Here is a 26013-nt window from a genome sequence, read left to right as displayed (position 1 = left end):
AATCTTTTCATATAATATCATTAAAAGTCTTCCTAGTCTGTGGTACATTCCTCTAGACTTATAATTTATAGTCTGTACTCTGTAGTAAGAATTGCGCTGGACTATCGACTATGGTTCATTACTTTTCTTACAATATAATTTGTTTACTAAAAAAACAATATGTGACATATCTCTTTTGTATTTAAATAATAGGTATACAATGGAATCTAATATATCTTTCTATAGTTTACCAGTAAGTATAATTGGATTTATTGCTATAAGTTGATATAAGTTATTTACTTACGAGTTTTGAAATAGTTTATAGATTCGGAAAATCCAGAATCGGGTTTGTTTAGAAGAGGAAATGAATGTAATTTCGATATTCATAATCCACTTTCTTCGAGCGGGGCCTTGTTAGGAGGTGACGATGTCCTCGCACAATTTCTTACAGACGGTCCTCTCGAAGAACCCGACCTTAACGGCCCGACGACCTTGCTCTGTGAAATCTGTAAAAAGAAGTTCGACAATGCTAAGAAATATTATGGCCATTTACGAGTTCATTCCAAAGATAATTTGTGGATATGTGGTAAGAAGTAATCATCATTTGATGATCCTTTTATTTTGTCGAGTCCCATATTTTGTACTGTAATTCTTCTCTACATTGCTTTTCAAAATGTTTGGACAGAATCACAATGATATACTAAACATATTATGTTTACTTATATTTCAGATAAATGTCCGAATCAGAAATTTTCAATTAAACAAAACCTTATGAAACATTATCTAACTCATAAACCATTAGCTAGAGTATGGAAATGTCCACAATGTTCTATGGTTTTTGAAGCTCTTTGGCGTTTACAACAACATCTTTTTTCTAAACATTTAAACTACAGGTAAACTGCTATAACCATGTTATGTGTATTACTGCAGCTATTTATTTTGTGGTTGTGTGCTTTTATATCTAAAGTAATGGTATTTGCTATACTTAACAATTATTTTTTATTATAAAGAGTGGCTCTGAGAGACATATGAGTCATAAGTGTAAGGCAAGTAGGCTCGGCTTATAGCTGTAATTTATGATAACATATTATTTAGCCAATGTATATATATTTAGCCTATTTGGAAGTTGGCTTGATGAGAAGGCTTCTATATAGTATTTATGATCCATAATCTTAGATATAGTAAGATGAAGTAGGCCATATACCTATATTGAGGTTGAATCTATATGTGAGTAGCTGTAGGGTTTAATAAGTAGATATGTATGTTTTAATTACCCAAAAATATTTATTTTAGACCCCATAAATGTGAAGTGTGTGATAAATCATTTCTCAAGGCCTCTGATTTGAAAAAACACATAGACATTCATGATGGTAAGTATTCAAAACTTAATATTTTTATTTATAAAGGTATTAATTTCTATTCAATCTATGAACAATAGATGGAGATTTTTTTTGTCATAGAGATATAAATAAATATGTATTGACAAACAAATTGACAAAGACATTATAATATGTACTATAATGATGACAAGTACTAAATTGCAAAATATTTGTATGAAATATCTTACCTAGTGAACTTTTTTTGAAAAATTTATGTAGACATAGACTTATATTAGCCAGAGTTATGGTAGGATTCATACAATATTATATGTTAATACAAATTTGTATATAACTTTTAAATAAAATCATATCCCTAACTTTTGTACTAACTTGGAATTGGATTATTGTGATTAATGTGCCGTTTTCAGTTTTTACTCTTTGTTTTTCCTGTCATCCAGTATCAGTTTAGTTTATTTTTGGTTCCTGTTTAGTTTCTTCTTTATAACTATATGTAATATGTATTTTTGCACTTCTTATTATTATTTTGCACCTACCTTATGTAATTTAATACATTTTTTTTCTTTACTCACAGTGGTTGCCTGGAAGAAATCGCTCAAAAGCCGCCAGTTGCCCTCCTTTTGATTAAATCATGTTCAATTTTTTTATATTGTATTGTAACGAATTAATAAATATAATATAATATTGAACGTGTTAATAAATAAATAAATAATATTAATGATTTTTGTTTTACAGGTTTAAATAGATTTTCTTGCACCAAATGTCATAAAAAATTCAAAGATAAATCAAATTTGAATCGTCATATGGTTTGTCATACTAAGGAGAAAAAATACTGTTGCGTGGGGTGTCAGAATAGATACTCTCAGGTATAATTGCCATCTATTGTGAATATAAATAAAAAAAAATTAGTGATGAAAATTTATGAATCACTTTTAGCCACTATAGTTAATATTATGATAAGTTTTTTAAGAGTGAACATTGCAAGTCAATTAGTTTAATTAAAGATATTTTAAAATTGATACTAAGCAATTAGGCAAAATTTGCAGTATATTTTATCATGTATAATCTGCTGCAACATTATGATTATCACTATTTACCAGTTTTGCTAAGATTTATTTATATATAATTTTTAGCTGGCTACATTAAAACGTCATCAAAAAACATGTACTCAATTTGTAGACACAGCCAAAGACAAAACTACTAGAAAAAACTATTGTCGAGAATGTGGCATGTCTTTTCAGTATAAGAGTGCATTGTTGGAGCACTGTGTTAGGTAAGAGAAACAATTTTATGTTTTAGTGATAAGTGTTTATTATTATTTGTTTTTTTAATTAATTTATAAAAAGCTATTGTAAAGCTAAATAAACAGTACTTGCTTATGAAAAAATGTTCTTAGTTCCGTTACTATTTTTATTTATTATTATACGTATTTTTATTTCTTCACAGGCAACACACAGAAAGTGGAACAGATACAAAACAAAATACTGATGGAAATAAAATTGTTGAAAATATTGTTGATGATATACTATCAGTTGAAGATGATTATATGACTATGTCGACAAACCATGAAATATTAAATACTTTTAATAATAATACAAGTTATACCAATGTTTCTCCAGATGAAAATTTAATGCAAATAGAATTTTTAAAGGAAATGAATCAACTACATTCCTTAGATGACGAATTCCTATATAATGATTTAGATTTTGACAGTTTACAAAATAGTCAAATCTTTAATATGAACACTAATGATATTGATTACAGTGGCAATGGAGAAATATTTGACTATACAATAGGAAGCAAAAGTATGGATCAAGATTTAATGAATGCTCTTTCAAGAAATGATAATTTACCTGAAGATTTGTTTAATTTAAACACATTTCCTGATAGACCAGTCTTACCCCCCACTTTGCCGGATGAGTGTGCCACTATTTTCGAAAGCGATGTTGATTTAGAAGCGAGTACAAATTTAGCCGCAAATTTAAATCAGCTTATTGGGGAAAATACAGTCCAGTATATTTCTACTGAAGATGACGATACATTTATCATAAGCCTCAACAGTGAAATCGACGCCGAGAAATTACAAGACATGTTAAATATTGATGTTGAACTAGTCAATAGTGAAGAAAAAATCGGAATGGGTTTGATAAAGGACGATTATGTAGTTAAACAAGAAAATAATCTTTTGAATAATATAGTACCGGTTATAATTAAAGTAGAGGAAGATAACGCAAACAACACAACAGGGACAAATGAAAGTAATATTAAAAAATATAAAAATGCATTGAATAAAAACATAGTTTTAATTAAAATAGAAGAAAAAGATAAAACTTGTAAAGTGGAATTTGATAAAGAGAATTTTAATATTAAAAGTACAGACAAGTCCTGTAACAATAAAAAGTCAGAGTTCATTTGCAAGACTTGTAATAAAGTTTTTAACAAAAAGGATAATTATAAATCTCACATAGGTAAGTGGTCATGCAATGGTTCAGTAAAGTGACTTCAGTATTAGCCAAGTAAAAGAATTGTTTTATAGTGATATCATGAAAATGATGACGTTTTCATTTTTAACTTGGATTGGTGCCTTCCAGCCATGTGATAGCGTTTAGATACAAACTAATATTTTTACTCATCAAGACCTTGGCAGGAATACCAATAGACACTACCACCAAGATTATGGAAATAATATAAATAAAGAAAGATAAAAAACGTATGTGTAGTTATGTACACGCGTTAGACGTTATACTTCTTTAGCGTAACAAGATAAAAAATATCTTTTCAAAAATAGAAAAAAGGTATTTGATACATTGAAAGTTTTATTTTAACGCATTAACTAGTTAACTTACTCTCATCATTTTTCCCTAACATGCGTAAAAGAAGTATAACTTCAAAAATACAATTAATTGAAAAATAGTCTTGCAACTGCTTCTCAAAAGTAGTTTCATTTGAATGTCTATACTTATAATCGAAAGATTAAATAGTTCTTGTATTTATGTGGTTTCGAATATAAATTCTTCCAAAAAACTTTATTTATTTTTATCTATTTTTAAATATTGATTGTTTATTATTTTACCCTAATGATTTTATTTGGCTTAGCATATACTAATATATAATATATAAAATAGCATAAACTTCATAAGTGTATGCTTGTTCAATTATTTAACGCAATCTAAAAGGCATATCATTTGATTAGGTATGTTATTTTGGAGATATGGGTGTTCACGCATTTCTGTACATGACATATATATATAATATACTTAATAATGTTGTCAGATTAACGTCGCTAAAGTATATTTTATAATATTGCAGCAATTCATAATCCGTCCCTTCGTCGTCATCGTTGTGACGTATGTGGCGTTCGCTTTAGTTATCGTTCGACACTTAATAAACATCACGCGGCCGCCCATCAGCCGCGAACATTACCGGATCACACGTGTCCGCACTGCCCTTCACATTATCCCGCTGCATGGATGGTAATTTAAATAAATTAATTCCGAAATTAACGTGCGCGTATTTTAGTTATGTTTTATGCAAAAACATGATTCGTTATTTGGTTCGACCAAATTTTGAAACATTATAAAATACCTGTGTTTCTTGTTGGATAATGCAACTATCTTAGTTAATATTTTATTTATTGATGTATCGATGTTCTGTACAATTTCTTTGATCAGGACATATAAATACTGAGAAGTGAATATTCATTTTGTAATGCAGTGAATGATTTTTCAAACATTTGTTTTTATACAGATAAAGTGAAATTTAATTTGACATTTGTAATTTTTGCGTAATTTTTGGCAGTTAAAACAACACATAGAGCGTTCCCACGAGGGTATAACACGTTTCGAGTGCGACGCAGAAGGTTGCGGGAAGCGGTTTTTCAAGAAGTGCGATCTCGTGGTGCATCAGCGGTATGGGATTTTATATTCTAATCATTTCCATCAAATATCTGAAAAGTGTGAATTAAATTAAATATGTAAATTAATATTTTTTTTCGTATAAGACTTGTAACGTATAAGAAACTAACGAACCTTCTTCAGTTACTAATGGACTACAACAGCGTCATTTTGCGTTTCATATTTGGATGAAATATATTTATAGAAGTTCTATGCATGCACTTAGACAATGCAATCTTATTACGTAACATTTTGGTTTTAAGGTATCACACGGGCGAGCGGCCATTTTCGTGCGACATATGCAAGCAGCGTTTTCCACACGTATCACATCTTAAAAGACATGAACGCACCGTCGACTGCACTAAGAGGTAATGATTATTGGATATTGAAGTTTCAGTGGTATTTCAAGATATAGCGCCCTCTGCAGAAGAAGATTGGTATCTGTAGTCTCTATTGTTGTTGATTCATGGCTCTTCGATAGATAGCTTGATGACGTGACTATAAGGCCTAGATATAAGTACCTACATAGTTGTGTTTCGTGAACAAAGTTCTAAACCCTTAAGTTGGTGCTAAGTATGAGAAATTTTGGTTTGCACCGGAGGTGCAAAAATAAATGAAAAGTAACTAAGTAAGTAAATAAGTTTCTATCACAGAATAAACATAATATGACAAAGCAAAGGTTAATCAATGAAACTAAGAGTTGAATTTCAGACTTCACTTTTATTTGTAACCTTAAATTATATTGGAATGAAGTTTCCCTTTCATTTCAGGATTCGTAAGAAATCATAGTTACGTCTGTCCGGTCGTGGAGTCATATTGTAGAAGAAATCTAGCTCACACAGCTGTATAGCTGTGCTGTATTAGAATTAGAATCAATAATAATTATGTCTATAAATCACATTATGAGAAATAAAAAATTTACTTAACATGTGTTAATAATTCTCCAAGATATATTCCTTATTAAAATCGCATGTTTTCTTCTTTTATTATATATTATGGCAATAGTTTTGACTTTATGCCAGTTTGCCACTCACAGATATTGCTATCGACAATACGTAAATACATTGACAAACGCCTTGCTAAATGTTGAGGTGTACATACCTGTCCTAAACGCATTTTAGATATGATAGAGGTGACAATTTTAGAACTTTTAATCTCATAGAACCATGGTTTACTGGGGATCCTGGGTTGAATTTCAGCATAATGTTTGCCTTTGAACTCGCTGCTTCTCAAGCAAACATCATTCCATGTATTGTCTTTTGTTAACATAGCTTTTACACATTAATAAAACACTTTTTAAACGCTATGCTATGTTAAGCTATGTATTATAAACTTATAATAATTTACATAATTTTAAATTTAAGATTTTTTTCGCCTTTTCGCGTGCTTTACAGCGTGCGTGGTCACGGTGACTTATAAATAAGTTTATAATAATAATACATAGGTTCAATCCGTTTAAAAAGTGTTTTCTTAAAATAATAGGATAGCAAAGTTTCATTTGGAAAGGATATTTTTTAATAGTTTGTAGTAGTACTTTTTGAGTCTGAAAATATGATTGTTCTTTTAGATTTTAATAAAATAACTAGTTCTAAAGCTTTAAAATATAAAATAGCAAAACACTCTTCAGTAATAACTGAAGATACAGAGGAAGTTTAATCTTTTGTATTTTTCTAAATCGCCAGTGAACTAGACCAACTCCAACCCAATCATCGACAGAGATTTTTGAGGCATCTGTAAAAATATAATCCCAACTATTCCAATTTTGTTCGTGAACGCTACACATGGAACGAATATTTGTCTGCAGAATATCTTGCTTATTGACGCCTATATCATACCTTATATCCGGATCGATAATTAAAGAATTAAATTATGTCATAAATATGGGTAATGCGGCTGTGAATTGTTAAAAATTTACGAAAGCTTATTATTAGACATAGTAATGATTTGTGTCGCTAGTAACGGGATGTATGAATAATATTGTTCAATTCATGCAGTTTTCCATGAAGTGGATGGTTAGAAAACTGCAGAGACTTGAACAAGAATCGATCACTTAGAAATTGCCTTCTTAATTTTAAAGGAGGATCGCAGCATTCTACTTGTAAAGTAGTGGTATTGGTTGGGCTAGATTTCATCACTCCTGTCACAATTCTCAAAGCTTTTGACTGAATGACATCAAGTTTTTTACTTCTCAAGACACTTCCACCATCTTATATAAATGTGCCATAATCTAGAACAGCTCTTACAAGACCATTATACACAAGTTTCATAGAAAACGGATGAGCACCCCACCATACTGCCATTTTTAGGCTCTGGAACTTGGAAGTCTTTTAGTACGTTATTATGAGCAACACGATCATAATCATTTCGAGGTTTAGGAGAGCGAGGTTTTAATAATACTGTCTTTTTATATGAGGAATTAGTAGAATTATTACGAGATACAGACTTCGCTGCGGAAGAATATGCTGGTTTTGGTACTTTCGTAATTGTTGAACTTAATGCATCTGCGTATGAAGGCTTAATAGCAGGAAAATATTTACTGGCTTCGGCATAATACATGCAGCTCTGAGCCATTTTAACTTTGATTTCTGTCTGTCTCACAAACTCAGGACATGACTTGACATGACATGACTCCTCTTCCGTTGTGGATCTCGCTGAGAGTAGTCGTGTATAACCCAGACAGTGTTTGTTAATTAAATTGAAAAAGTTCAAAGGCCACACCCCCGACCGGTGTCAAAGACATATCTCCTTGCCATTTCTGCGCTCTTGGTATAAGATCAAGGTAACATCACTACCACACAATGAATATTTCAATGAATAATTCTCTGGAAAAATCTACGTCAGAGCCTAACTTTCAGGAACAAGAAGAGCATACCTTTGTCACTTCTAGGCAAAAACGTAAAAGGTTTGCAAAAACACACTGTGAGGAAATTTACTTTACTAGGACTTTAGGGAAGAAATGGAAAATATTATTACCTCGTGGGGAGTCAAACCTTGCTCAAAATATAAAATCTGAAATGAACAAAGAGGTCATAAGGAATATATATAAAACAGAGAAAACAAACAAGAGAAACTCTTCTACAAAAGCAATTGTAATCGAACTAACCTGTAGAGTTATAAGAGACAAACTGCTCTACGCTGCTAAGAATGTTAATACTGGCCCAAATAACAAACTCTGTGCTAAACACCTCGGTCTTAAGAAGGATCCTGATGTGCAGATCTTAATCTCGGATTCACTAACGCAGAAGGCAAGCAGGCTACTTTCTACCTCGAGACTTGAAGAGAGTGAGAAAATACAAGTACTATAGGACGGCCATAGCACTTGTATATCTGCGAAAAGGCGACACCTCTACCATAATACAAATAACAAATGAGGCCCAAGTTCAAAACCTAATGAACTTAGACTGACTAATCGCTAAATTAATTCTGTGTCTACATTATTTGTACCATATTGTATCCCACTCTCTTGTGTGCTGATTTCAGGTATTATATAACTAATTCTAATATTTTCGAATTAAGTTTATGTAACTCACATGTACTGTCTTGTCAACTTACCTCTTTCAACTCATGGGCTAACGTACACTCCTCTCATTTTTTCCATGCAAATAGTCTTGAACAACTACACCTAACTGCTAACTTTTTCACAATTGTGCCTCAATACCTACCATTGCATAAACACATCAAAGTAAAATTAAATGATCTCCAATTCCTAATACATTCCCTATCCTGCTTCATCTTACCTTGCTTACTGGATTCTTCATAAATAGAAATGAATAAAAATGATATTAATATTTTACAAGAATTAGACACCTTCTCAAACATCACTGCCCAACAGTGCACTATTGATACATTTAATCAAAGTGCACTATCAACTATTGCCTTTCTCTCAGTGGTTACTCAAAATATAAGAAGCATCCATAAAACATCGAATATTGACGACTTGGACATAAACATTTAACATAAATATCGACGCAATAGTTCTAACTGAATGTAGAAAAAACCCTGACAAATCACTCCCTCAAAAACCTAATTATGTAACATATAATAGTACGAGAAAGGTTAACCAAAATGATGGTGTGGTAGTCTTCGTGAAAGAATCAATCGAGCACAGAGTTAAACAGATTAATAACGAGGAAATAGAATCACTTCTCAAAAAATGTGGTATAGATGTGTCAGTAAGACCTGAACCAGCAGGATCTACTACTGCAACAGCACATACATCCGCTGAAAATCCTATTCTCGAAATACCCATTACAGATGAACCTCTGAACAACGTTTGCTTGACTATAGTAGGTGACATTAAAAGAAGACCGAATGTAACTAAACCTTTTGATATACCATCCCATCTTCATTAGAACAAGACGTTATAAATGCAGTAAAATAATACATCATTAAAATAACTCCACCATTATGTATGCATTCGATAATTCCAATTTTGCAAAATAACTTAAAATTCTATGCATCTGGTTTTAGTAAAAACCGATCTAGAATATGTTAAAGAGTACTTACGGCAGCAAGAAATAATTATACACTATCATGAAGGCAAAACTAACCATAGAGGAATCAATGAATGTTATTTCAACACATATGTTCTACAAAGTTGGATGTCGTCAATTAGAATGGCATAAACTCTTAATCTACCCGAATGGGGATTTGAATAAATCATCGTTTAGTTTTGAAATGAAAATAAAACTTTAAAAACATCAAAATTTATTTATTACAAAATTTAATTAAAATGAATCACGTATCTTCGGTTTCTTGTATCTTCATATGTTGCATGAACGACTCTAAGCTATTGGCGCTGTTCAACAGGCTCTCGAATGTGTGGTGGTTTTTGTTTAGCTGAAAATGATAAAATATTTAAAGTGGAAATGTTCTTAAAAATCCATCAAAGATTTAACTTTTTGCGATCGTATTAATTTAATACCTAAACGTACACAAACAATTATACGTATAAAATCACGGCCATGAATACTAGATTTAAGTAGCAGTAGAAGAGATTAATAGTATTTTATAGTTGGAAGTAGATTTATAGTCGACACTAGGAGAATTCAATACGATCAAAAATGGGTGCGTGTTCTGGAGAAGTATAAAATGATATAAACCTAATTAGCATAGTATTTAAGCCTAACTTCAACGACAAATATTTGTGCCAAAGTATGACAAACACTAGAATATACTCGTTAAAACGTTTATAAATCAAATATTAAAATACTCACATATTCGCGCACCCACTTTGACAGTTGATCTGAGTACTGAGGTTTCTGGAACCTTCCATCGACGAGCAGAACTGCTCCCCAGTCCATTCGGTGTCTGACGCATCTGCCTACCGCCTGGTTCAGGGGCCTGGAATTTTAAACATTGGTCAAGATGTTTTTTTCTTTTCTTATTATTAATTCTTTCTTGTCTAATTCTTCTGTCTTCTCTAGATAAGAAAGTGCCTTATTAGAAAGTAATAAATATATTTCGAAGCTTCTCGACAAATGTTTGGATTATGAATTTAGACGCTGAAATAAATTCTTCAAATATCTCACCTAAAGGCCTGCACTTGCAGCCACTCGCTACCTTTAAGAAGATTTCTTTCTTTCTGGTATTTATCATTATATTTCATCTTTTCTTTCACAGCCGTTTCAAAAGTGTTTGGGTAGGGTATGCCAATCTGAAAAAATATTTTAATGTTCTTCAATCTATCTTATATTATACTTTGTTCAAACTAAAACAAATTTTGAAACATTAAAATTTCGTTAAAGTATTTGAAAAATATAAAAAAAGCTTCGTCAGTGCCTATTTTTTAGTTAATTGTAAAAGTTATGTGGGTAAATACTACTAAAAAAATAAAACATTACGATAAAGGTGAAGATAGGAAAAACATATTAGTGATATTCAAATCTTACGGCAATGACAGCTCTTGCTTGATGATCTTTGAAGTCCATACCCTCGGAGACTTTACCTCGATACACAGCAAATAGCAACGCGCCCCTTGAGGACGCTGCACATTCATAATAATCCTGAAGATTTAATAATAATAAATATAATTAGAGACCGGGACTACCACTAAGTTATTAATAAGGCTTATTTTAAGAAAACAATTACCATTAGTTTTACCATTTTGACAAATCAAGTTGACGTATGACGTTAGATAACTACTTATAACTAGACCCAGCTATCTAACGCTCAGTTTGAGGGCACGTTGAAATAGTGCTGTTGCTTCACAGAAATTAGTTAATAAATCTTTTTATAATCTTATTCGGTAATATTGTTACGAAGACGGGTCGACTGCATGTTTCTAGATTTTTCCACTAGTTAGATAACTTTTCAGCAAGCTGTAATATGATTTCTGACCGTTTCAGGAGAGGGTCAATCACATATTAGAAAATTGTAATTTTCATAATGTTACCCTAGTTTTCAGGAAGCTGAAACCTTTTTTCAGTCGGTTTCAGAACCGAGTGTGATAGAGAAGAAGAAGATGATGTGTAGATGACATACAGAAGATGTGTAGTCGAGTGGTGCAGTTTTCAGGAGACCCGTTTTCAGGCGTTTTCAGGCCTAGTTATACCCCTTTGATGAAGGAATATTCTAGACCGAACTTTCTAGGTGTGAGACAAGGACGACATGATACGAGAGAGAGAGAGAGAGAAGATCAGAACTTTCTCGAAACTAGACGAGCACTCTAGAACGCCGTACGACAAGGACGGAGCAACGTGCGAAAGAGACAAAGAGTGCGAACGTTCTAGAATTGTGCAATCGCTACTCAGTAGCAAGCCCGCCTAGAAAGTTCTCGAATATTGTTTAGAATTATTCCCAGGGATATATAAGCGAGCCGAAACGCGACTAGTCACTTAGTTTTGAATGCGATAACAAGAGCGAAACACCGAAGCGATAAAGTGCGAATAAAGTGAATATAAGTGATAAAGTACTGTGTGAAGTGTGCATAAGTGAAGTAATTAGTGATTGTTTTGTGTGTGTCATTAGTGCATCTCTGCGGTTAAATTGTGCCCATAAATTCCTCATTGATTTTTCAAGAAATAAACCCTTGAATAAATTCACGGCATTTTCTATCCGATCCCCTAGCTCGTAACATTTTGGTGTCAGAAGTGGGATAGAAGCATGCCAATTACTCCAAGGGAGAATCAAGAGGAGTCTGTGGCAGAGTCTTCAGCTGCGGAGGGAGTGCAGACAAGGGCGCAATCAGCACGCGACGCCGCCCGGCGACAAAGTTTCGATGCGAACCGCGGGATGGGTGAAAGTAACGATGGCAACATCCTCCTTGCTCTGCAGCAAATGATGGAAGCACAGGCACGCCGTCAAGAAGAACAGACACGACAAATGATGGAAGAACAGGCACGCCGTCAGGAAGAACAGGCACGCCGTCAGGAAGAACAGGCACGCCAAATGATTGAAGAACAGACACGCCGGCAAGAAGAACAGGCATGCCGTCAGGAAGAACAGGCACGCCGTCAAGAAGAACAGGCACGCCGTCAAGAAGAACAGGCACGCCGTCAGGAAGAACAGACAAAACAAATGATGGAAGAACAGGCACGCCGTCAAGAAGAACAGGCACGCCGTCAAGACGAACATACACGCCAAATGATGGAAGAACAGGCTCAGACACGTCGCATGATAGAGGAGCAGGCACGACGTCAAGAGGAGCAGGCTCGCCGTATAGGAGAAAAACTTTGTGACCTGAAAATACAGGTAGATGAAAAGATCGAGAATTCGGAATCTAATATGGATTGTAAGCTATCCAAGCAGGATAAACGTATCCTTGGATTAGAAAATGAAATCCAATGCCTGAAGACCTCTGGTGTTGTCACGACTGTAGCACCACCTGGAAATGTGAAAGTGCCTCCCTTTGATGGTACATCTTCTTGGTGCGCGTACAAGCTTCAATTTGAGACTGTAGCACAGTCAAACGGGTGGACTGACGATCAAGCAGTTACCGCCCTTATTCTGGGATTGCGAGACGAAGCCCTCTCCATATTAGATACCAAGAGGTAAGGTGACGTTGAAGCAACTGCTAGATGCCCTGGAATCACGGTATGGAGACGCACATTTAGAGCACGTTTACAGGGCTCAATTGAAAGATAGAATACAGCAGACAAATGAAAGTTTGCAAAAATGGGGACTTGAAATAGAGAAGCTGGTAAGGAAGGCCTACGCATCCTCACCAGATGTTGCAGACAAGATGCTGGTTCAAGCTTTTGTCGACGGTATTCGAGACCGTGAAATTCGAATGGCTGTGAACCTCGGTCACCATAAGGAACTTAAGGATGCTCTTGCCCATGCGTTGGAGGTGGAAGCATTTTGCAAGGATCATCGACCTAACCGCATTAGGGCTGTCACGGAAAAACCAAGTACCCAACGTGGACCCACCTGTTACCTCTGTGGGGAAATAGGGCATATGAGGTTTTCATGCCCTAAAAAAGATCTCAGAGGCGAAATAAAGACTAGACGTGGGGAACCGGAAGCAGTGGGTGTGACTGCCGCTGAACAGCGGCAGGGAAACGAGTAGAAGCCAGGACCACGGGGCGGGTGCTGGCCGGTTCTGTAAGGAAGGCCCCAAAAGTTATGATCACTCAAACTCAGGATGGGAATACCATTGTTATCGACGGAGAAGTAAACGGATGTAGGTGTGAGTTAACCCTTGATACTGGAGCTTCCCGGACAGTAATTAGATACCAACTTCTGAAGTCATTTTACAAAAGCCTTTCTGGTGGAAATGTAGAGCTCCTTACAGCTACTGGTCAGCACATAACCGTTCAAGGGGAAGGTATCGCTACCTTCAAGATTGGGGGAAGATCATATAGACTGTATTATCGGTTTAGACTTCATGAAGCATTACAACTGTAAGATTGACTTGGAGAACGGTACGTTCAAGTGTAGAGATGAGGTAGTTTCTCTAAAAGGTAATACATTGAAGGGAGGGTACGACGTCTATAGATCTATCACTGAAAATAGTACAGTCAGTAAACAACGAGATATAGTTGAAGAAGTATTAAAGGACTGTAAGGAAACCTTGTCAAAAGAAGAAATGTTGAAAGTAAAGGAACTATTGAAGTCATTTTCAGACATGTTTGCTACACACGATGGAGATCTAGGCAGGACAGGTGTAGTTAAACATCGAATTGAGACTGGAACCGAAGCACCGATACGTTTGCGACCGCGACGAGTACCTGTCGCATATGAAAAGAATATAGACAAGATGATTGCGGAAATGTCAAATCATAATGTCATTGAATCATCTTCTAGCCCTTGGTGCTCTCCAGTAGTTTTAGTCAAGAAAAAGGATAACAGTTTAAGGTTCTGTGTCGACTACCGTCGTCTTAACGATATCACAAAGAAGGACAGTTATCCCTTACCTAGAATAGATGACACCTTGGATACCTTAAGTGGGGCAAAATGGTTTACAACTTTAGACTTGAAAAGTGGGTACTGGCAGGTGGAGATAGACCCAAGGCATAAAGAGAAGACAGCGTTCTCAACTGGAAAAGGACTATGGCAGTTTAAAGTTATGCCGTTTGGGCTTTGCAATGCGCCTGCTACCTTTGAAAGACTAATGGAGAAAGTACTGTCAGGACTGATAGGGCAAGCCTGCTTAGTGTACTTGGATGATGTAGTCATCATTGGGAGAAATTTTGAAGATCATATACGGAATCTGCAACGGGTGCTCACCAGACTCCATAAAGCCAACCTGAAATTAAGTCCAAAGAAATGTTTATTTTTTAAAAGAGAAGTGAGCTACTTGGGTCACATTATATCGCAGGACGGAGTTCGAACAGATCCCGAGAAGATAGTTGCGGTGAAAGAATGGCCAGTACCTAAAGATAAAACTGAAGTCCGTGCTTTCTTAGGCTTATGTTCTTACTACCGAAGATTCGTGAAAAATTTCGCGGATATTGCAAAACCTCTTCACAGACTCACCGAAGAGAAGAGGAAATTCACATGGGATGGAGAGTGTGAAGTTGCATTTAATGAGCTCAAGAACCGACTATGTGAGACTCCGATACTAGGCTACCCGGACCATGATGGCGAATATGTGGTAGATACAGATGCCAGTGGAATTGGCATCGGAGGTGTACTTTCACAGGTAAAAGGCGAGCGCGAGGAAGTAATAGCCTACTTCAGCAAGTCGTTATCGAAACCAGAACGAAACTACTGTGTCACTCGGAGGGAACTACTGGCTGTTGTGAAGACGCTGCAGCATTTCAGTAAATACTTACTAGGTCGCAAGTTCCGTCTTAGAACAGATCATGCTGCATTAAAATGGCTACTTCAGTTCAAGAACTGAACATCGCAAGGGTAGAGCGCACGGGAACGCAGATGCATTGTCTCGTAGGCCATGTGAGGAAGACTGTAAACATTGTACAAGACACGAAGGTAGAGAGGTTGCCCATGTGAGGATACTCAGAACGGATACCATTAGTCCAGATTGGTGTGGTAAATTAATTCAGGAAGAGCAACAACAAGATTCTGACATTAAACCAATTCTGGACTGGATGAAATCTTCAGCTATGAAGCCGCGATGGAATGATGTTGCATCTACTAGCACCACGACCAAGAGTTACTGGGCTCAATGGGATAGCTTAGTTCTCCATAATGGGGTGTTATGTCGTAAATGGGAAAACGCTCGAGATGCATATCTCATCTACAGTTAGTTGTGCCAAGAGCCAAGATTCGCAACATATTGGAAATGTTTCATGACGGCTCATCAGGCGGACACTTAGGTGTAAAAAGGACTCTTTTGAAAATTAAAGAGAGATTTTATTGGATACATTGCCGCGAAGATGTAGAAGACTGGATTCGGAAATGTAAAGCTTGTGCAGCTGTTAAAGGCCCACAGTCGAGAACTAGAGCGAGTATGAAGAAATACAATGTCGGAGCTCCATGGGAGAGGATAGCAGTTGACATAGCTGGACCATTTCCGTTAACAGAAAAAGGAAATAAGTACATCATGGTTGTTATGGATTATTTTACGAAGTGGCCCGAAGTATTCCCTATTCCCAATCAAGAGGCAGTTACAGTAGCTGAGATACTTGTAAATGACGTATTCTCTAGATTTGGAGTACCTTTGGAAATGCACAGTGATCAGGGAAGAAATTTTGAGTCTCTACTATTTCAAGAATTGTGCCGATTAATGGGAATTCATAAGACGCGGACTACTCCATATCACCCACAGTCAAATGGAATGGTGGAACGCTTCAATCAAACTTTGGAAAGGCACTTGGCAAAACTGGTGGACAACCATCAAAAAGACTGGGACAAGTATATTCCATTATTTCTAATGTCATACCGGTCTGCGGTTCATGAAACCACAAATGTTACTCCTGCTTTAGCCATGTTTGGGAGACAACTTAGCTTACCAGCGGATATTGTAACTGGGCGACCACCTGACACACCGGAGAGTGTTACAGAATATGCTGCGGATCTGCGTAATAAACTGGACGAAATCCATGAACGCGTACGAGCATCACAAAGTAAAATAAGTGAGACTACGAAGATTAGGTATGACAGAAAGACGAATCACATAGAATTTAAAGAAGGCTCGCAAGTATGGCTCCATAACCCAACAAAACGAAAAGGCAAATCACCAAAGCTTCAAGCTGACTGGGACGGTCCATACACGATAGTCACGAAGATAAATGACGTTACCTATCGCATAAAGAAAGTGGGTGGTTTAAGGAGCAAACCGAAAGTCGTTCACATAAATCGATTGGCTCCCTATAAAGGATGTAATGATGCTCGGGACGAGCATGTCTAAGGAGGGGGTAGTGTTACGAAGACGGGTCGACTGCATGTTTCTAGATTTTTCCACTAGTTAGATAACTTTTCAGCAAGCTGTAATATGATTTCTGACCGTTTCAGGAGAGGGTCAATCACATATTAGAAAATTGTAATTTTCATAATGTTACCCTAGTTTTTCAGTCGGTTTCAGAACATGTGTAGTCGAGTGGTGCAGTTTTCAGGAGACCCGTTTTCAGGCCTAGTTATACCCCTTTGATGAAGGAATATTCTAGACCGAACTTTCTAGGTGTGAGACAAGGACGACATGATACGAGAGAGAGAGAGAGAGAAGATCAGAACTTTCTCGAAACTAGACGAGCACTCTAGAACGCCGTACGACAAGGACGGAGCAACGTGCGAAAGAGACAAAGAGTGCGAACGTTCTAGAATTGTGCAATCGCTACTCAGTAGCAAGCCCGCCTAGAAAGTTCTCGAATATTGTTTAGAATTATTCCCAGGGATATATAAGCGAGCCGAAACGCGACTAGTCACTTAGTTTTGAATGCGATAACAAGAGCGAAACACCGAAGCGATAAAGTGCGAATAAAGTGAATATAAGTGATAAAGTACTGTGTGAAGTGTGCATAAGTGAAGTAATTAGTGATTGTTTTGTGTGTGTCATTAGTGCATCTCTGCGGTTAAATTGTGCCCATAAATTCCTCATTGATTTTTCAAGAAATAAACCCTTGAATAAATTCACGGCATTTTCTATCCGATCCCCTAGCTCGTAACAATATTCTAATTGTGAAATGAAATACAGACTTTTATTGGCATATTTTATTTACATACTTCTTTAAGAAAATTAAATTAAAGCATTATTCTCCTAACAAATCAATGCTTTAAAACAATTTTTTAATTATTAAGGTACAATGTGTCCTGACCAAGGAGGTTTCAATTCAATTTAAGTACACATTATCTATGGTGAGCGCGCAACGCGCTGCTTCCGGGCCCATAGACCAATAAAAGACTTTTTCCATTTTGGCGCTATTTCGTACATACGAATTTGAGTAATATTTTATTCGGTAAAACTTTAGTAGCAAAAATGTCAAGCAACACCGACGATACTGATTTAACTCCACCTGACATTCTAGAAACAGCTAAGAAACTGACGAATAGTCTTTTGCCAGAAAAATCAAGAAAAGCGTACGACAAATATTAGTTAATACAAGACTTTATGACTTGGAAAATGAACATAAAGGCTAACGCATTTTCCGAAAACGTTTTGTTAGCCTACTTTCAAGAGTTATCGGATAACTTTAAGTGTTCGTCCTTATGGTCTAAATATTCTATGATTAAAAGTACACTGAGTATTTACAACAAAATTGATATTACCAACTCACCGAAGCGATAAAGTACGAATAAAAACAAGTGAAAAGTACTGTGTGAAGTGTGCAAAATTAAAGTAATTAGTGACTGTATTTTGTGTGTGTATTTTGTGCATTTCTACGAGTAAATAAGCCCTTGAAGAAATCTAAGGCAAATTTCTATCCGATCCCCTAGCTCGTAACAATATGTTAGTGAGTTTGCCTCCAAACTGATTGTTTTAAATTTACTTTTATAGTAATTGTTTTAAACCTGAAATTGTAATCTAATAAACTCCTCATGGCATATATCTGTGTGATCAATACGCGTAATATGTAGGTAAATTTTACGCTAGAAATAAATTAGAACAATATATAACTTTACAGAATGAGAAACGTAAATTACGGTGAAACAAGAAGTCGCCTATGTCTTGACATTTCGAGCCAGAATTTTCAAAAATGGTTCCTATTTTGAATTTATTACTATTTTCATTTTTAAATACTATATCGTTTTTAACGGAATGCAAAGTTAACTAATAGCCGAACGATATAAAGATAGCATAAGGCTTTTATATTTGCGTGAACAAAAGTATCGCACTAGCTTTCTCACAAATTGAATTTAGATTAGAATTTATTAAGCTGTTCTTCTACGATTCTTCAATCTACGCGTATATAAGTATAATAAATCATAATGAAACCAACATCCATAATTTCGTTATGATCTCGAACATTTCGGCCCTCTTGAAACACATTTTTTATGGAGTCCAACATATTCCAAATGCCAGTATCTTGCCATCTGGAAAAGAAAAACATACGTTCAAACAAAATCTTCGTTTCATATGCGGAGTTCCGATTTGAAGATCGAATCAAAGTGATAATATGTATATACTTACTATGACGAGTTTAAATGAGTTATTTATTTACTTTTGGTTTATTAAATCTGTTTTTGTATTTTTATGTTATTAAAAACTGTTACAGATACCGGCAAACTACAACTACAAACGGCATTAAACAAGGGAGTGGGGGAAAGTTTGCGCATCGTAAACAGATCGCGATCGACACGTCACTCTGCCGCCGCCCAGTGATACCTAAAAGTCGCTTCTGCGCAGGCAAGGGCATTTGTTCAAGGTGTTTGCCGGTATCTGCACTATGTAACGTACTGTGGTGTGACTCTTAAGGTTAAACCACTCAGTGCTTTTTATTACAACTAAGAATGTTCAAATAAATATTTTCCCCGACATTTTGTATTATAGATTTAAACTAAGTCGAACAAGGTACAGCTACGATTTGAGGGGCAAAACTAGAGAATTTTTCAAAGAAGCGGACGATATGTATGTACGTACTTAAAATTAATGCGCTAGTGGTTTTATGCGTAGAAGACGCACAAAGAACCTCAAAAACAATACAATCCAATGTCAAATGCAATATTTATTATAGATCGAAGCAGTGCTGGATTAAGCCAGCGCGGGGCCTTTAGCAATCAAGGGGCCCTTGGTTTGCTTTAGGTTCTCAAGTTTAGGATATAGGGTTAACGAAACCGTTACGAATAAATATTTCTGGATCTGGATCGGCAAATTGAGAGACAGTAACACTTTCAATTTTTTAAGCAAATTATGCTCTATATTCAACAAAGTGAGATGATAAAGACGTTCTTATAAAAAAAACTGGCCACTTGAAAGGTAGATATAGATGCTAGTCTAAAGATATCTATTATAATTAAACATTAGAACATTACGGTAAAGAGTTTGTAAAATACCTACTTATTTTTACGGAAGTGATGCAAGATATATTACGCTCCTATGTAATATGTTTTTTATTACGGTTACGGGTACGTTGGAGAGCAGGGCCCCCAAATTCGCGGGGCCCGTAGCATTTACTACTCTTGCTATATATATGCTATATGGCCGGCACTGGATTGAAGTAATTTAAAGTTTATTCGGCAGTTAAATAAACACCTACCTTGTGATTAGTTTTTTCATAGAATAATAAGATGGCAGGAAGCATAGCACTCCCGATGGGGTGATGCTACACACATGTACCACGATTTTGCCGAGTGCGTCTTGTATGTGTACTTGTTGCAACTCACTGTAAGTGCACTGTAACGGTGATCCATCCGGACAAGTAGATAAACTACCTATCCACACCTGTTAGTAGTAAAATGTATTTTAAATTGTGATACACTATCCCTTAGATACCCGTATTTGATTTGACATACCTGAGTCATACTTAAGGCTTAGTCTCGACTCTGAATCTTACCCATATACAGGATGTCCCAAAAGTCGACGTCAAGTCGAAATTTTCTCATAGGTAATGCCACACCAGTTATCAGAAAAAAAAAAAAAATAAGTCATGTATTTTTGAAGTTATGGATATTTTTTGTTATTCCAGAAAAAGCACACCATGTGACAGTTTTTTCATTCCTGTTGTTACAAATATTTACTTTTTGCCAATTTTTTTTCTCTTGCGTCATCCCGAATAGTGTTTTATGTAACCTATGATCCTAAACTCTGTGCTGATCACTCCAACTTGTAGGAAAATGTCATTTTATACCGTACCAAGTTTTCAAAATTAATTTTCGCACTACTCAACTGATCGTCCTGAAAAAAAATGTATTACTTCAGATTGGCAAGTAGCTTTAAAAGTTAGCGCATTTAATAAGGATTCTACAGTGGTATAAGACTGAGTCCATTATTTCTTAGATCGGCCATAAGAATTTTTTTTGTTAAATAAAGTCTGTTTTTAACAATCTCTTTGAAATTACAACAAATGATTCTAGCGCACCCAAAACGTTCCTAATGACCACAGCGTGGTTTAAATAAGATGAAGAGAGACATTCCATAAAATGTGAGCGAGACAGATAGTGACGCTTATGACATACAAATAAGTAAAATAGACATTTTCTTTTTTATGATTAGATTTATTACTTTTTTTAAAAAAGATGTTCAAATTGCCGTCCTTCAGCTTCAATACAGGCTCGACATCTCCTTAAAAAAGATCTTGAAATGAAGCGGGCAAATCGTCCATTATTCACAAATTCTACTGCTTCCGCTATTCTCTGTCTAAGCTCTTCTACATTTTGAATCGACTCGGAATAGACTTTTTCCGTTACTGCTCCCCAGTAAAAAAATCAAGAGGATTTAAATCGGGTGAGCGGGCGGGCCACGAGATTGTACCACCCCGCCCTATCCATCTGTCTGGATACTCCTCGTTAAGGTGGTTTCAAACTAAGCGGCTGTAATGCGCTGGACAACCATCTTGCTGGAACCACATATCTCGTAAAATAGTAAGCGGCACGTCCTCCAGCAAATTGGGCAAATGATTTTGTAAGAAATCTAAATAAATTTCAGCATTTAAAACTTCTGGTAACTCAAAAGGCCCTATGACTTTTCCGTTCAAAATTCCAGTCCACATGTTAACTTTGAAACGGTACTGTGGATCTGTCTGGTCTCATCAATAGTGGATTTTCGACGTGCCACTCGTGCAGATTGTGTAGGTTCATGTAGCCGTCTTTTTTTAAAGCTGACCATAAAAAAATTTCTAAGAATTGTGGATCTTCTCGGTGTTTCTGAATTATTGTTTGGCAAAAAGCAACCCGAGGTTCATAATCTCGAGGTAATAAGGATTGTACTCGCTGTACATGAAATGGATGGAACTCATTTTTTTGTAGTATTCGATGAGCTGTACTTTTGGGCACACCTGTGCTGGCCTCAATTCCACGTACCGAACAACTTGGGTCCTCATCAACTGCTTGAAGGACAATTGCCTCGTAGGGTAGTGAAATTCTACCTTCACCGGGCACTTTGTGATCCAGCTAGCGATCTGCATTAGGGTATCTCTCGCGATACCGTCTAGCGGCTTCACTGGCATTACATAAACATTCCCCATAAATGAGGTGCATGTTAGCATATTCCTGTGTAGTGTACGTAGCCATGGTATGGTACAAATACACGTAAGTCCAGGGAAAAGTAAAGGTCGTCGTAGATCACAAATGTAAAATCCAAATCACAAGCAAACAAGTCCGTAAACGAAGCCAAAGTAGTTAGAACACAAAATAACACCAGCGAGTACGAAAAGATGCGTAGTAAACGAAGGAGCGTTACTGACCTGTAGTGCGTGTGTCAATAGCAATAAGTAGCGTCACTATCTGTCTCGCTCACACTTTACGCCATCTTATTTAAACCACGCTGTGGTTATTAGGTACGCTTTGGGTACACTAGAATCGTTTTTTGTAATTCCAGAGAAATTTTTAAAAACAGACTTTGTTTAACAAAAAATTTATTTATGGCCGATCTAAGAAATAATGAAGTAAGTGTTATACTACGTTAGAATCCTTATTAAATGCGCGAACTGCTTGCCAAACTGGAGCAGTACATTTTTTTTCAGGACGATCAGTTGCGACTAGTGCGAAAAATTAATTTTGAAAACTTGGTACGGTATAAAATGACATTTTCCTACAAGTTGGAGTGATCGGCACAGGGTTTAGGATCATAGGTTACATAAAGCACTATTCGGGATGACGTAAGAGAAATTTTTTTGCCAAAAAGTAAATATTTGTAACAACAGGAATGAAAAAACTGTCACATGGTGTACATTTTCTGGAATAAAAGGAAAATTTCCATAACTTCAAAAATTCATGACTTAATTTTTCTGATAACTGGTGTGGCATTACCTATAAGAAAATTTCGACTTGACGTCGACTTTTGGGATATCCTGTATAGTGTGAAAAAAGTTTCTTAATGTAATTTTAGGGCGAATAGACGCGTAAATAAAGGACGTAATACACAAACATAAATAAATCCAAATATTGATGACATGAATATAATTGAATTATCATCATATACGGTGTTAATATTGCAACATTTAGACTTATAATTAATACTCCTTCAACTTTTTCGATGACCATACTTGACACTCAAAACGATAACATATATATTTTTTCTTTATACTTTGATGACTTATGACCTTATTGTATTGACCTTGAAGGCTAATGAATGTTTAGCAATAAACTCACCCGATCGCTAGATATAATATGCCTGGGATTAGCTTCTAAAGGGAACTTAGTGCCCAGCTCTGAATGCATACTGATTAAAGGAGCCAGCGTCCCTGAGGCTATGATGATAGACCTGGCTGGCTTCAAGGCTTCGAAAACCACCGCAGGGTTCATACAGATAAGACGAAGGCAGAGTACTTCTTTATCTATCTGTTGGACGAGTATAGCTAGCATTATCTTTTGTTAACATGGCTTTTACACGCTAAGAAAACACTTTTTAAACGGATTGAAGCTATCTATTATTATTATAAACTTATAATTATTTACATAATTTTAAATTTAAGTTTTTCCGACGTTTCGCGTGCTTTACAACGTGCGTTCACGGTGACTGAAGACAAAAGATGACGGACCCGTCATCCTTTAGTCGATACCAACTCCGGGGAAATAAATACAGATTACACAACTTTCTCTACAGCTGTGATACTTTTGACATTCAACACCTTTTGTCTTCAGTCACCGTGACCACGCACGCTGTAAAGCACGCGAAACGTCGGAAAAACTTAAATTTAAAATTATGTAAATAATTATAAGTTTATAATAATAATACATAGCTTCAATCCGTTTAAAAAGTGTTTTCTTAGAGTATAGCTAAGTCCCCCAGACTTTACCAGTACTTTAAGTTATATGCCAAGTGAAGCTTGGCTCCATTAATTTGACATAATTAGATGTTATATGTATAAGTTATAAAAACGCTTTTTATCTCTATTGTATTGTAATAAATTAGCTTATTTATATAAAGATTAAAAAAGCGGTGTAAGCGGTAGAATTTAAATAAGAATTATGCTTATTTATATATACTGTATACATACATGATTATTTCTGAAATGTGTACGTGAAATGTCTGGTATGTCAGTTCGCTCAAGTGTGGGCACGAAGTCATCGATGTGACGACCACCGTCACGAAATAAATAACCTTTATAAAAGATGTGACATTTTAATTCATGGCGAGTTATTGAGAATTGACTTAGATACAGTTATAACTAAAATAGTTTAGAAGGTACTTATGCCTTTATACAATAGAATTTGAGAGAAATACTTACTAAATAAATACTTTAGTAAAATGCAAATAAAGTAATATAACTTTATAAACGGTCAATTAAAAATTGTATTAAGATGTTTTTACCTAGCAATGTATTGATGTTCTCAACGAGCGTGCCAGTAGCTTGCGACACGCCCATCAACGTACGAGGGTCCTCGCGGAGCCGCCGACAAAACAATTCCGCGTGATCACGAAATTCTGAATCAGATGAAATAATATATTTTTTTTACAAAATAATACAATCCTTCCAAATTACTACGATTTTCGAGACAAAACAGAAATGGTAGAATTTATTTCATTAAGAAATTGAAATTTTATATGAGATGCGTTCCATGAATTAAATGAGTATTTATTATAGAACTGGACAAACGGGTTCATCACCTGAAGTGTTACTGGCGCATATCCCAGGCTCGCAAGTGCGTTGCTGGCCTTTTAGAATGGGATCACACATTTTTTTAAATTCGGCAAATACCATCTAGTGGGCAGCTGTATCCACGTAGTGGTAGTGCGCGGCAAAAACTACCTTAAAAAACGTCAAATTTTTTCTTAGATATATTTATTTAAATGGACACCATTAATTCTATGCGTACAGGATACATAATAACAAAGTTAAGATTGAAAACTACTCTATACATGACTTGGAACATACCAGAATAGTGTCCGAGGCCAATAGTATGATTTTCCAACGTATTGATAAAGTGTTCCACCACCCACGTGTACTCCGCTTTGTCGTTGTTAACTGGGCGATTGTTGATTAATGGCATCTGATTCACAAACCTAGAGGTAAGAATTACAATTATTTATTTGTGTAAAGTAAATAATACAATCATTTTCAAAATACACTCAAATAATAGTACTGTTTTCTTGATTTTCTTTATGTAATTTCTAATAGATGAAACAAAATTGATTCTAAGACAGGTACTAGTCAAAGCCCTTTTGTTAGTTTCTGGGAGTCATTATTCTTTAAGCTGACAATTTATTTTAATCACGTAGAAGTAGAGCAGTGTTACCTTAATTTCTAGGCATGAAAGATGGATAACCTTAAGGACCTGCGTTCGAGGCCCGTACAAATAGATTAACTCGTATATAAATAATCTTGTCATCAAATAAAAATGATATTATGTAATTTTAAACCAAGCTACTGATTTCTTTGTTATAAATTTACGATAGTTCTAAAATTGTTAATTTGAAATTGTAGTTTTTCATACAATGGCCAACTTTAAATATCGTTTTGTCAAATTGTGTACCAAATCTTGAAGCGTCTACTAAAATGAAACTAGCGGTGTGTAAACGACTATTTTAGGTATCACTATGTAATCACTAACGATTGACCATATGAAGTGACTGTTTGACATGGTAGTATGGGCAAAACTATTAAACGAAACAGAAAACCGAAAATAAGTTTTTTTAGTACCGTACCATTGGTCCCAATTACTGAGCACCTTCAACAGATGTTCAATATATCCCATTGAGTCCTGATTTGCGTATATATATTGTGATACTTTTTGTAGTTCCTGAAAGGTTTTAAATTCAGTAAAGTTTCACTTCTGCTAATCACGCTCACATTAGCCTTAAAAGGTCAGCCTTATAATCACCAAATCATTGTCTAAATAACAAAACAAACACAGAAACACAA

At 35.5% G+C, this 26013-nt stretch overlaps 2 protein-coding genes across 4 annotated transcripts in view; one reads left to right on the top strand and one right to left on the bottom strand.

The window, feature by feature from the left end:
- Nucleotides 1–111: 111 nt before the first annotated feature.
- On the top strand, nucleotides 112–6129 carry LOC123713579. The gene is made up of 11 exons (XM_045667308.1): nucleotides 112–232; nucleotides 298–565; nucleotides 710–872; nucleotides 1273–1349; nucleotides 2052–2182; nucleotides 2450–2589; nucleotides 2763–3784; nucleotides 4626–4789; nucleotides 5115–5224; nucleotides 5473–5577; nucleotides 5980–6129. The coding sequence occupies exons 1-11, from the start codon at nucleotides 200–202 to the stop codon at nucleotides 5996–5998; spliced, it is 2232 nt and encodes a 743-aa protein (XP_045523264.1). The 5' UTR covers nucleotides 112–199; the 3' UTR covers nucleotides 5999–6129.
- A 3770-nt stretch (nucleotides 6130–9899) lies between these two features.
- The window catches only part of LOC123713054 (Fanconi anemia group J protein homolog), a 60673-nt gene continuing 44559 nt past the window's right edge, over nucleotides 9900–26013 (bottom strand). For all 3 annotated transcript variants that reach the window (XM_045666542.1, XM_045666543.1, XM_045666544.1), the window contains 11 exons: nucleotides 25797–25891; nucleotides 25027–25154; nucleotides 24462–24575; nucleotides 24148–24251; nucleotides 23300–23488; nucleotides 20248–20432; nucleotides 18991–19084; nucleotides 11101–11214; nucleotides 10741–10865; nucleotides 10426–10552; nucleotides 9900–10048 (listed from right to left, as the gene is read on the bottom strand). In XM_045666542.1, coding sequence (XP_045522498.1) covers nucleotides 9947–10048; nucleotides 10426–10552; nucleotides 10741–10865; nucleotides 11101–11214; nucleotides 18991–19084; nucleotides 20248–20432; nucleotides 23300–23488; nucleotides 24148–24251; nucleotides 24462–24575; nucleotides 25027–25154; nucleotides 25797–25891 — 1377 coding nt within the window. In that variant the 3' untranslated portion in view covers nucleotides 9900–9946. The remainder of the gene's footprint in view (nucleotides 10049–10425; nucleotides 10553–10740; nucleotides 10866–11100; nucleotides 11215–18990; nucleotides 19085–20247; nucleotides 20433–23299; nucleotides 23489–24147; nucleotides 24252–24461; nucleotides 24576–25026; nucleotides 25155–25796; nucleotides 25892–26013) is intronic.

The sequence above is a fragment of the Pieris brassicae genome, chromosome 8 (genome assembly GCF_905147105.1).
Source record: "Pieris brassicae chromosome 8, ilPieBrab1.1, whole genome shotgun sequence".
NCBI classification, from domain to species: Eukaryota; Metazoa; Arthropoda; class Insecta; order Lepidoptera; family Pieridae; genus Pieris; species Pieris brassicae.
This window is presented reverse-complemented; position numbering and strand designations above follow the sequence as displayed.

Bases quoted from the DNA above. Each gene is read 5' to 3' on its own strand.
- LOC123713579 (XM_045667308.1), top strand. From the start codon at position 200: ATGGAATCTAATATATCTTTCTATAGTTTACCA. The intron at 873-1,272 runs GTAAACTGCTAT...TATTTATTTTAG, and splicing joins TCTAAACATTTAAACTACAG to ACCCCATAAATGTGAAGTGT. The intron at 4,790-5,114 runs GTAATTTAAATA...AATTTTTGGCAG, and splicing joins ATTATCCCGCTGCATGGATG to TTAAAACAACACATAGAGCG.